This window comes from Uloborus diversus, chromosome 9 (assembly GCF_026930045.1).
Source record: "Uloborus diversus isolate 005 chromosome 9, Udiv.v.3.1, whole genome shotgun sequence".
NCBI lineage: Eukaryota > Metazoa > Arthropoda > Arachnida > Araneae > Uloboridae > Uloborus > Uloborus diversus.
In genome coordinates, this window is record NC_072739.1 from 76,343,683 (window position 1) to 76,356,904 (window position 13,222).

Sequence of the window (13,222 nt, forward strand, 5' to 3'; positions counted from 1 at the left end):
TAGCATAAAATAGTAAAAAAAATTTGATTAACATTTCTGTACCTCAGAGACAGAAGGACATAAGTCCAAAAATTGTGATTTTCCGTTTGTTAGTGCATTGTATATATATATAGAAGAAATGTGAAAGTAATTCTTATAATAAATCCTTTTAAATTTTTTAGCACGGTTAAAAGAGCATGCGTCCCATCCTTTGCATGCGTCAGGAAAAGTTTTTCCTCTCTCCTGTACAATTATCATACTGTGACTTATGTTATGGTCTGAGATACAGATTAAGGTATTGATTGTGTTTTACTGGTATCCAGTGCAATACTTAGTATTTAATTAATCAGTGACGGCGATTCGGGGGGGGGAGGGCAATCGCCCTCTCACTTTTTATGGTTTATTTATTTTTCAATTTAGAAATCAAACTTGAAAATATAAAAAAAGCAGAAATGTCAAAATTTTCAGAACATAATTATTTGTTTAACTTTGTGTATCTGTTTACGAAATCTTATTTAGCAAAAGCAGTAAATTTTAGTTAAGGTATTCATTGTTTAAATATTAGAAAATCAATTGTTTTACATAAAAAAAAGCCATACTTGTTCAATGAATTTATTACCCCGTGTTTGTGACATAAATACTTTACTCAAAATACTTTGGGGTAAATAATATAAGTCTAATTCATGCCTAAGTGTTTTTTCAGGGAAAGTTATTGTGTACAAAATTCATCAAAATCTTAACAAAAACGTGAGTTAAGTTGCTAGATTTACATCAATTACCACACATCTGCTCTTAAAACCAGCCCTAGCAAAATTTTGTACTTGTTTGTCTTTTTTTTTTTTTTTTAATTTTTGCTGGTGCTAAAAGTATTATAACTCTTGGTTTTCTTTTTTTTATGCCCCTCGCCCCTTTTAAGTCCCAATGGCCGCCTCTGTAGTGAATACTAGCCTTACCTGCCATTGTTTTGCCTGTGGTTTTATTTAAAGGCAGATAGATACTTTCGAGCCCAATGTCGCTGCAGTTCAGTCAGTTTTCAAAATTCAAATTTTTAAAAAGTGAGCAGCGAGCATTATGTTAAATTAAAGCATAATCTTACAAAACTAGAAGCAGTATTTTTTGGAGTCAGGTCCTGACTCCTGCTCCTTGCTCTAAAAGTTTGGTGAAGAAATAAGACTGGTAGTGCCATTACTTAAGACTTTCCCAAAATTTTTTGCTTGACGTTATATTAGTAAAAGGTACCATGTTCACGTGTGCCCCCCTTTCCTAAAGTAAAAAATTATGCATAATCTAACCTTTATGAAAATGCTTTATGTAATCAAGAAATATTCTCACTTTCTAAAGAAATAAATAAGTGAAATATAAGGAATTCTGTTCATTCAATTATAATACACTAATTTTTGATTTATAATTTTAAAAAAATCAGTAAAACAACAAAATGAAAATATAACATTTATTTAATAAATACAAAATATATGTACACTTTTTGTAATTACAATGTTAGCTTAAAGTTTCATCAGATATTTCACTATCTTCAACTTGTCTTGCTGCAGGAAAATAAACTTTGAAAGCAAAATTTGACCTTGGCAATGAACCCTATAATTTAAAAGAAGCAATTAAAAGAGCAAAATAGAAACATATGACTATTTAATAGGAAATTGATGTGGGAAAACAATGTGAATATTGCATGATTTTATGAAATAACTAATAGACATAACTTTTAAAACATGTAAAAATAAAATGGATGTTGAATCATTTCATTACCTATAAACAGACATACGTACATAGTTGATGTTTGAGGGTTCTTTTATAAGACATTTTATTATTATTGTTAATATAATAATGTTTCTGTACATTAAGTTGGAAATATTTAAAAAGGCGGAAATCTATTGAAAAGTAAACAATTAAAATTCGAAAGTAATTAAAAATTAACTAGCAAAAGGAAATTTTCAAAATCAAAACTTTTCTAGCTCATATCATAGTTTTCATTTATTTTGTATCACTAAACCCATTTATCCCTAACCCTATCACCCTAACTCTCTAGTCAAAATGGAGTATTTTGGTTATACTTAAAATGAAAAAAAATAATAAAACCCCAGCATATTTTAAGACAATTTCTTTCATCTTCAAAGCAAGTCCAGGAACAAACACAATATCGAACTGAATCTTATTAAGAACTTGCAACACCTCTTGAGGTAACAAATATATCCATCGTATAGCAGCAAAAAATAATAATAATAATGATAATAATAATAATAATAAATAAATTTTTAAAAATGTGCTTTGAAATTTTAAAACTAAGATTACTTACAAAGCATAACATAAACTAGAAGAATTATTAAAATGAATCTATCATTAGTTTTAAGACAAGTTTTCTTTAGATCCTTGCAGTTTGTGGCACTAAATATGCTTCATAGAATCCCACACATCGAATTTAAATATAAAATAAATACAAAAGTATTATTTTGCACTCTAAAAAAAAATGCTTTTTTTTCTTTGATAGGTTGCATCTCAACTTATGTAAAATGACACTAAAACGGAATATATGATAGTCAGAAATATGAACATTTTAGTTCTGCCGTGTGAATAGCAAATATATATATATATATATATATATATATATATATATATATATATATATATATATATATATATATTTCAACACAGATTCGTGATTAAAAACTAAAGAAAAAAGTAAACAGCAGGTTCAAATTAGATTCAATAATAATTACTGCATTACTCTGCACCAAACTACATGCTGCAAAATTTGGAGACTACCAGGTTTTCAATAACCTTTGCCTGGTTTGTTCTGGCATGGAGGAAAAAATGAGGCTGAAAAATATATTAAATTTAATACAATAAACATATGTTTGACTTAAAAAATTCTCTGGTGACTGGAGCGAAATAGTCATAACACAGTTCATGCGTGTCGTAAAAGACAACTAAAATAAACACCAAATATATGGTGCTGATGGATGGATAGCATCTGGATTGTATAATATCTTTAACTTTTGAGGAATCAGGTGTTGTAGATAGCCTTGCACTCTTTCAGGGTGGTTGTGTAGATATCAACCTTTTACAACCCCCAGTTCCAAGCTCCTATGGAGTTAGATACTGGTGCATAGGAGAAAACCAGCAACTTTTCTGCTAGAGGCTGGCAAAGTTGCAAGTCTGCAACCTACCAACTCTGCAGTAGGGGGGGCTGGGAGAACGTACATAAGCACAAAATGGCAACAGGCACAGGCAAGAGAGGAAGAGGCTGGTACAGGAAGCAAAAGTCACTGAGCCAACCCTTCCTCAGAAGGTAGGAGCGACCAAACGGCTTTAGTCGGAGGTGACATATTTCAGCATATAAATAAGGTATTCTCAAAAAAAAAAAAAAAAAATGCATCAAGATATAAAAAAGCACTCACGGGATTAAAGAATGTACAGTTATTGCTAGTCACTGTGTATGGATCGTACTTATCTGCACAAACAACAACATCTGGAAGAGGGTACAACCAGAGTGCATAATCATACTCCCAGTATCGAGGAGCAACATTCAACGCAAGAGGCAAAAGATGAGCATTTCCAATAACACTTTTAACAAACTGCAAAAAAAAAAAAGAATGTATCCAATTATTTTCTTAAATTTTTTTATTTATAAATGTACACAAGTTACAGTAAAATATGCTGCATCCTTAATGAAGAGGTAATTCTACTTTTTTTTAACTCCTCAAATTTGCTATTTTTCACTCTCAAGAAAAAAATAAGCATGAGCTACACTAAACCTGAATATATACAGAACATGGTTCATACAAAATGTCATATATACAACCAATTAGTATGCAAGAGCCATTATTCATAATGACCGTGAAAAAGGGAAATAGAAAAAAACAAAACATATTCATATCTATGTATTAAAAGAATTAAAACTATTTAATATTGCTAATTACACACATAGAAATCTTGCACAATGTGTTATATTTTGGTTATTTCAAATTGTGAGGAAGAGTTTAGAGTTCTAACACTTTGCCATACTAAATGTCTAATTTGCTTATGTTAACATTTACAATTTGCTTAGCAAGTATTAATAGTACATTCAGAAAGTTTTAAGGGTGACTAACTCCAACCAACAATGGAGTGACAAGTGAATAATCCGCAATAGAAGATAAGAGTTCTATCTCTAAATAAGAATGTCCACAGGTAAACAGGTGTGAGGACTGTATTGTCAATACAAAAAGATTCAATGTACGCTTCTCAATACACAGTTAGTTTTCTAAAACCACTAATGGTGAAGAATTTCTTTAAAATTATACTGCATTCAACTGCGAAAATCTCCATATGTTTCCTTCATTTTGACTGAGTGTGGCAGTGGTATATAGGGCAACATGTTTCTATTATGTAATAGTATAGCTTTTAAACAAGTTTTGAAAGAGTTAATACCAAGTTCGTCTGTTTGATGTTCAAATACAAACATATCCATTACAGACTCAATATTAGTACTGAAAACTAAATTATTTTCTTTAGAGTAAAAATCTATAAACTCTTTATGTTTGCATTCAGATATAAAAATACAGAAAATGATTCAATTCAAATAGTGTATGTCACAAAAATTAGTGCTAATGAGATTAACCACCACATTGCTGTTTCAGTTACAGCAAACCTAACCATCATCCTATTTCTTGTCTTTTTGACAAGATTTTAATCATTAATTATGAGTTTTTATCATTGTGTGATATAGGAAAACATGGGAAACATAAATTACTAGAGGCCTGTCCCAAACTTGTTTGAGTTGAAAAATTCTGTTTTAAATAAATATTATGCAGATATTTTATTTTAAAATATCATGGTATACAACATTTTTTTTTTTTTTTTTTTTTTTTTTTTGTGGTTTTGAAGAAAATATTCACTTTATTTCCTAATGAAGAACAGGCGAACCTTTACTTCCCCGGGAACAATATGATCTTCCTAAATGTAACATTGTACTCCGCGTAATTGTGCGTTTGACCTTCAGTTTTGATGAGGTGATGGCATAAGAAATTTTCAGTTACTTATATTTGAAATGGAAATGTGCAAGGACCATGGGAATTCGAAGAATATGAGCTGATTGACCTGCTGTTGGTCCAGTAAGAATAATACTCTAAATCATATTAGTCCATACTGATTTTACTTAGCGGTTCATTTCCTTTGTATACATTCGACAAATTAAAGTTTAACAACAAAATTATTGGAATACCACCTTTAATTTTAATAGAATAAATATAGACTTTAAAAAGTTTCTTAAGATACAGAGATTGTACAGAGTTCCTAAAAGGAAACGACTTTAAACAGGCTTGAAGTATATCTGCAAGCATTCTTTTGGGAACCACAGGAATAGTTTGATTAAAGTCGCCATTAAATGTGAAGGAGACAGCTCTCATAATGTTGTCTTAACCTTTTAGTTCTTTTAGCGTTCTATCCATGGCATCTATATTCAAACAGTGGCTCATCGAATATCTATCCAGCATTATGGGGCTAACCTCATGAAGACGCTTTGCAAATGGCCTATTTTTTTCTTATGAGCACTTACAGTGGTCAGTTTTTCCACCACTAAGTAAAATTGCTGCAATTAAGTTAAAAAAAATAAAAAAATAAAAACTTGCACACACATCCTTAGTCAGCTTGTTGATTTTGGCCCGTCTTAAATTTATTAAACTTTTTTTAGTTCCACCGGGTATGCTGATAAACATTATTTAGCATTCTGGTATCATAGGCGATTCGCTGATCTGTTACTAAATTGGTTGCGTGATTAGAAACATACTCATTTAGTAGGTTGAAATCATGCATCAATCTTGCCCTTACAGAATGATTATCACTGATTCTCTGAGGCGCTGGCAAACAAAACTTGCCTGTTTACTCTTTGCTTCATACAATCATCGTCTTTTTTGTTTCGTTTTTTTCTGTCTGTTTTCCTCTCCTTGCAATATGTCGTCACAGAGATATTTTTAAGTGTTTGCCACAAAGCAAAAAGATCAAAAAGTTGATTTGATTATGAAATTGTTACAAACAATTCTCTGAGTTTAGAAGCGGAGTTTGAAAGTTCTATGCATCAAGTAAGGTTAGCTTCAAAGGGTATAAGTCCTCTAAAAGTACGAGTTCAATTCATGGTGTTTGATACGTTGGCAAGACCTATCCATTACCTGTCAAAAGACTTTAGAAAGGTATTGAACCGCAAAAATGTTCTAAAATAATTCTTAAGTGAATTGAAATTTGATTCGACTGGAGGATGAAAAATGAGATATTCAATTCAGAATTGAGTTTTTCTCATTACCAGGATGTCATTCTTCCTCTTAAACTCATTTTTGTCTGAAAATTGCTTTTTTTTTCACTTTTTTGTCTTTGCAATATCTTTTGAATGGGATATTTGTAGGCTATTATTTCGTCTTAAACACTTAGATACGGTCATCATGAAGAATATTTCTCCAAATCATTTTTATTTCTTTTTTCTTTTCTTTGGTAATTTCTTTAGCATTGAATGTTCTTTGTTCGTTGATGTTTTAAATCTTAACTGTAAATGAACGGAAACCATGCGCAATTACTCTTTGACTAATGAACTTTCTAAATTAAATAAAACTTAAATGAATTCATTAGCCAATGTTTTTCATTTTGATTTTAGTATGCATGTAATACGTGAAGTAATGCCAGGGTTCGTACTCAATTTCAGAAATAAAATGAAGGAGTTCTGGAGTAGTTTTGAAGGAGTACTAATGAGCTGTCCCTGAATGATGTCGCTCTTTTATTCATCCTGGTGGTACCAGCACAGCTTTGCCTGTAGTAGAAAATTAAAAGGTCATTTGGTTCGCCTGTATAGTAACAAATAACGGATGATGAATTTCTCGCCAATTTTCTACGTTAATTTGTTCGCACCTGTTATGGTAATTTGCTTGTCCATATTATTGTAATTAGCTTGCCCACGTTATGATAATTAGCTTGATAAAATGCTCTTAAAATGGGAATAGAAAAAAAATCAAATTTTCGAAAAATCGCTTCGAGGTGCTCACCAGTATGTTATGAACACATTTTGTGTCAAATTTCATGAAAATCGGCCGAACGGTCTAGGCTCTATGCGTGCAACAGGCAGAGATCCAGAGACACAGACTTTCAGATTTATTATTAGTAAAGATATTTGACCTTCTTCCCCTCTGTTACAAAGTGTCACACTTCACCTTACTACTCCTCTTGTCACATGTTATAACATATCGTTATAATAACTGTGTCATGTCACTTTTTGGTCTCTCTCTCTCTTCCTCTAGTCACAATTTATTGAACCTGTCTCCGCCTCAAGGCATGACATCACTTGTGGATGTGGATGACCCTTTTTACAATATCATAACTGTGATTTACTACACAATTGTTTTTTTTTTAAACACAATCACTTAATGTAGTAAATCTACTTATGTATTTTTAAATATTTAAATAATAGTTAAACAAACTGATTTTTGATGCTGAAAGTGAGAGAAAAGCAATAATCATAAAACTTGAAAAAATAACCAAGTACCATTTAAGCATGTTTTACTTCACTTATGAAATGTCTTAGTCATCTAATAATATTTTCACCTTCAACTTTTACGACTTCTATGCTCAATTTGTAAATCACATCTTTATGAAAAAAATAAATATACGAAATTACTACGTCAAAATTGTAATTATACTTTTGCCCTTGTGATGATGTTAAATTGTCGATTGAAGTATTTTAGATCACTGTCACAGAGGAAAATTATGTAATCTTGAACTAAAAAAGAAGGAGTTTCGAAGGATTTCAAACCAAAATGAAGGAGTTTGAAGGGCCCTTCAGAAAAATTTAATGAATGAAGTAATGGAGGAGTTTTGCAGGAGCGTACGAACCCTGAATGCATGTGAAATAGCAACTTTTAGAAACACGGCCTCACATTCATATAAAGTGTTTGGTTGTTCTTAAGATGACAATGTTATTCCTCTTCTCTTCCTCAGCATACCGCTCGAAGAGGACTTTTTCCCAGACATAACTATCCTATCAGAATTGGTTTTTACGTTTATAAGTACAAAACAGTGGAAATATACTGGCAGCAAAGATAACTTATTAGTTCTAAAATTAGTATAAAGACATATGCATAATTTACAGACTGTGTCACTCAGTAAAAATGCACCTTTCATATAGTGAATTTTTCAAATAAGTTCAGTGGTTTTGGAGATTACCTGGATTATATAGATATACAAAATCCTCTCCCTCTCTTTATAATATTAGTATAGATGTCACCCTACAAGAATGTGCCGTTCATACAAAGGAATTTTTTGAGTAGGGGCAGTGGTTCCGGAGATGACCAGAAACATATACACAACAATATTAGTATGAATAAAAAAAACCTTTAAGGATAGCCTGAAGGCGCGCAAAATCATAACTTTTAGAAACACTGATTAATATTGTCTATCTGCACTACTTGAATTCAAATACTATTTTGCTTGAAGCGAATCTCAGTTATATTAATTTTGATGCGTAAACATTCTTCTACTCGTAATGGTTCACAATATCCAAGGCTGATAGAGTGCGATATACCTTATCTTCTGCAGCCTCCAATACATGTAAAGTTTTTGGAGGTTCTTATGCTGACTTCGTAGAGCAGTCAGTTCGGAGATATCCTTCGATTTTTCTGTGCGGGACAATCGTTGTTTGTTTTTACATTTATAACAATAAAATGGTATGAAACATAAACTGGTGGCAAAGACAAACTATTGGTTTTAAAAAAATGCATAAGTACATATACGCATAATTTATAGCCTATATTACTCAGTAAGAATGCACCTTTCATATTGTGAAAGAATTCTTCAAATAGTTGCAATGGTTCCGGAAATTACCTCAAACATATAAACATACAAAAATCCGCCCTCTCTCTTTATAATATTAGTATAGATTATATTGTTTTAAATGCTTAAATACAATAATTATAAAAAATATTTCTCCAAATATTTTTTTCCCCTCTTTGTCAATTTCTTTCCTATCGAACGTTCTTTGTTCGCTATTGTTTTATCTCTTAGCTTTGAATATATGGTACTTATGTGCAATTACTCTTTGAGTTGAGAATTTCCTCAACTAAATATACTTAAGTGAATTCCTTTGCAAATGTTTTGTATTTCGACCTTAGTATGAATAAAACAGGATAGCCTGAAATGCATGCAAAATTACAACTTTTAGAAACACAAATTAATATTGTCTATCTACACTACTTGAATTCAAAAACTAATTTTCTCAAAGTGAATTCCAGTTATAAATTGTTTAAATAAATTTTGAAACATTTGGAGATGCTAAATGATTTGCAATGTCTAAGGTTAATAGAATGCTATACACCTTATCCGTTGCAGCCTCAAATACATGTTTAGTTTTTGAAGTTCTTATTGCAATTTTTTTTTTCTCTCATGTGTTACTGTCCCACAGCATTCAGCTCGAAAAAAGCCTTCAGCTTTTCTGTTATTGCAAATACAGTACAATCAGTGTTTGTTTTTACGTTTATAAGAAGAAAACAGTTTGAAACATAAACTGGTAGCAAAGAAAAACTATTGCTTTAAAAAATTAGAATAAATACATACAAGCATAATTTATAGCCTATGTCACTCAGTGAGAATGCACCTTTCATGTAGTGAAAGAATTTTTCAAATAGTTGCAATGGTTCCAGAAATTACCTTGAACATATAAACATACAAAAATCTGCACTCTCTCTCTCTTTATAATATTAGTATAGATTTAAAACTGATGATTACACACAAACTGTGGGTGATGGAGAAATTCTAATTTGATAGTTGAAAAATCAACGTCACTGAAATAAAAAATACCTCAAGAACATTATAAATGTTTAATTTGACATAATCTTTGATTACCGGTGTAATGTATTGTAAAACCTGTTCTACGATCACACATTTTGTTTTAAGTGTGAAAGAATTAGAAAGCTACACATGGTATTCTGCCATTTTACCAACTTACGATAAATAATATGAATAATTATAAGAGGAGAACTGAACTTTAATTAAATAATAATCACTGCTATAAAATGAGGAGTTGTATTCCCAGGCTTAAAAAGATCGATTGAATTCTAAAACCTGGGTAATATTTACAAATAAATGGTATGAATATGCTTACGAGGCTAGGTATGTCCACTTTCTCTTCATATTCCCAAGGAGTGTAAATGCTGTTACGACACATCTTTGAAATAATATCTTCACGAAATATTAAGATATCTTGTGAGTAGTACTGTAAACGGCAGGGATTTGAAGCAAATATTGCATTAGGCACTTTCTTCTTGAAATCACCCACATAAGAAAATGGGATTGCTGGTCTAAAAGGAGTAGAATTGAAATTGATGTTACACTAAACACTAAAATCACATTGTAGCAAAAGGATAATGAATAAATATTTAGTTCATTTAATTGAAGAACAAAAAGAAAGCAAAATTAATTTGAATACAGCACAGAGAAAGTAACACAATGACTAGGTATACAATTAACTTTTGAATTTGATGAAATTAAACAGGAGAAAATGAGGTATGAAAGTAAAGTAAGAAATAACAACAGCAAAAAGCACAAATTGCAGATTACTGCAGACACGTGTTTTGGCATTCCATGAAACGCCTTTTTCAATGCAGAGAAGAAATGAGCTTATGGGTGAAAAGATATCCGATAAAAGCCAAGAGCCAGATAAGGAAACAGCTTAAAAGATAAAAATAACGGATTAACCAAACAACCAATCGGAAAATTATAAACCAATAAAGAACTAATAGGAATGCAACCAAAGGTCAAGAGCTCTCTTACAGGTACCATAAAAGTTCTTTTGCATAGAAAAAGGCATTCCTTGTAACGCCGAAACACGTGTCTGCAGTAATCTGCCATTTCTGCTTTTTGATGTTGTTATTTCTTACTTTACTTTTCAGCACAAAGTTATTTATTTATCTCATGCGAAAATGAATTATCAGTTACAGGCTGATTTTATGGCTAGGCATAAAAAACAAAGATTTTATGTCTAAACTCTGAAGGGGGGGGGGTGGATGAGTTCGCAATTTTTTGAAGTCTGGTCTCAGTGATCATTTGAAATGCATCAACTTCTTCCTTCTAGCAGGCATTTAAGACACACCAGAGCTCAGTTAAAATACAATTTTATGTCCAGATTTTTGAGATCTTTCATTATAAAAAAACATTTTAACCAGTATAGCTATTGTAAGTTAGCTGAGAACAAGGATTTTTTGTGACCCGTAATTAATTATCACAATTGCAAAAACAGAAAATATTGTAGGTCAACAGTTGTGCCACCACCATAGATAAAAAGTAATTATCATTTGCAACTAAATGTTTGAAAAATACACATTAAACATTAGTTATCTACCACAAATCGTTGAAACAACATGACACAAAAAAAAAAACATATTGCTTCAAATGTAAACATACTTTAATATTGAGGAAAAAAAAACTTTTTGATCTATGCTCTGATTTAATTAACTTATAATTTATATATGATGGATATTATTTATAAGTAAAAACATTTTGCTACATTTACCAACTATACATTTTTCTAATAAAAAGAGAATTCCAATATCACTTCAAAATCAACCAAATGACAAATATCCATGTTAAAGTAACTGTGATAAAATAGCAATAGAAATAATAAGAACATTAATACACAGAAGACTACAATTCCTACAATGAAGTAATGCTTTATTTAATAGTTAATTTGCTGTTATTTTTATTGCAATTTTCAGTATAGTATTGTGTCTTACGTTTGTTATGTAAAAATTACAACTAGTAGTAAAAGGAGTTCTTCTCTGAAAATGGATACCTTTTCTGAACTCTCTTACAAAATCAGATAAATTAAATCTCTGCATATCTAAATCAGCAGTGTCATAGCGAGAAATTTTGTTTTTATGGATAGAGAAGGATGCACTAATGAAACATAAACAGGCACAAACATACATACTGTCAGGCTTCCTCATTGGGAGATGGATAAATACGCTACTAAAAGAGGAAAACATTTTGGAAACAAATATTTCTCCATGGACGTTGTGATAAAGAACTTTGTTAAATCAAACAATTTCTCTGGATAATCTGATAAGTCTGGTCAGTTTTTGCAAACACTGAAAAAACACTTGAAAAATTTTGAATAAATAAAAAGTACAGGAGGCCCCTTGCTACATCATGCAAGGCTTGTTATTTCTTGTTTACTTTTTTTTTTCTTTGTCTCCACACCAGTACAACCAGGGGTCTGTCCAGGATTTTTCACAGGGTCCGTTTTTTGTGAAAATTAAATAATTTTGTGAAAAATGAATAATTTTTGTGAAAAATAATTTCGCAAAAAAAAAAAGAATTTTTTTGTTAAAACGAAATTTTATAATTTAGAGATGACACAAACTGCATCAATTAAACTTAAAGTTGAGTGTTTTCCTCTTCTTTGTCGAGAATATCATTCTGGAGTGTTTTTCTGATATTTGGCGGGGGGGGGGGGGCATCGCTCTCTCAAGTATCAATATTTATCTACCATTCTACATTTTTTAAATTATGCTACAAATATTTCTGTCCAGTATTTAAAATAATTGTAAAAAAATAAATAAATAAATAAAATTCAGAATAGGGTTCAGCATTTAACTTTGTGACCCACGACACTCTTAAAAAGCACAGAATTTCGTTTAAAACATATAAATTCCGTGATTTTAACAAAAATAAAAAGTTATTTTAATTGTTTACCTCTTAACAAAGCGTAATAAACATCAAAAATTCGAAAAATCGGATTCCGATAGCGGATGCAAAGAGATCGCAATTCTCAAAGTGAAGGCATCAAAAGTATAAAAACGACTTGTAAAAGAAATATTTTTAATAAAATTATTTTAAAATTGCATTTTAGAGTCCTATGATAAACATTTCATTAACATCTGTGGACACAGTTGAAGCAAAAAAAAAAAAAAAAAAAAATAAAATAAATAAATAAATGAAATAAAATAAACCATCTCTTCAGCATTTTAATTTTTGACTCATAACAGAAAATGGAATTTTGCTTTAAAAACTTGAAATGAGAGTTCTAACAAAAATAAAGAGACTTTTCATTTATTTGCATCCTAATAAAGCGAAGTTAGCTCGAAAAAAGAACAAAATATGACTCTCATATCAGATTTAAAGGATTGCATTTTTCAAAATGTAGACATCTAAAGAAAAAAAAACGGTAATTAAAAGTTTATTTAAAGTTAATCATCCTTGTTAGCATCGAAAAATCAAAACC

At 30.7% G+C, this 13,222-nt stretch overlaps 1 protein-coding gene across 1 annotated transcript in view; it reads right to left on the minus strand.

Annotated features, from left to right (window-relative positions):
- Positions 1-1,415: 1,415 nt before the first annotated feature.
- The window catches only part of LOC129230011 (DNA polymerase epsilon subunit 2-like), a 30,653-nt gene continuing 18,846 nt past the window's right edge, over positions 1,416-13,222 (minus strand). The window contains exons 9-11 of the mRNA XM_054864396.1: positions 10,106-10,301; positions 3,390-3,566; positions 1,416-1,572 (exon numbers count right to left, since the gene is read on the minus strand). Coding sequence (XP_054720371.1) covers positions 1,477-1,572; positions 3,390-3,566; positions 10,106-10,301 — 469 coding nt within the window. The 3' untranslated portion in view covers positions 1,416-1,476. The remainder of the gene's footprint in view (positions 1,573-3,389; positions 3,567-10,105; positions 10,302-13,222) is intronic.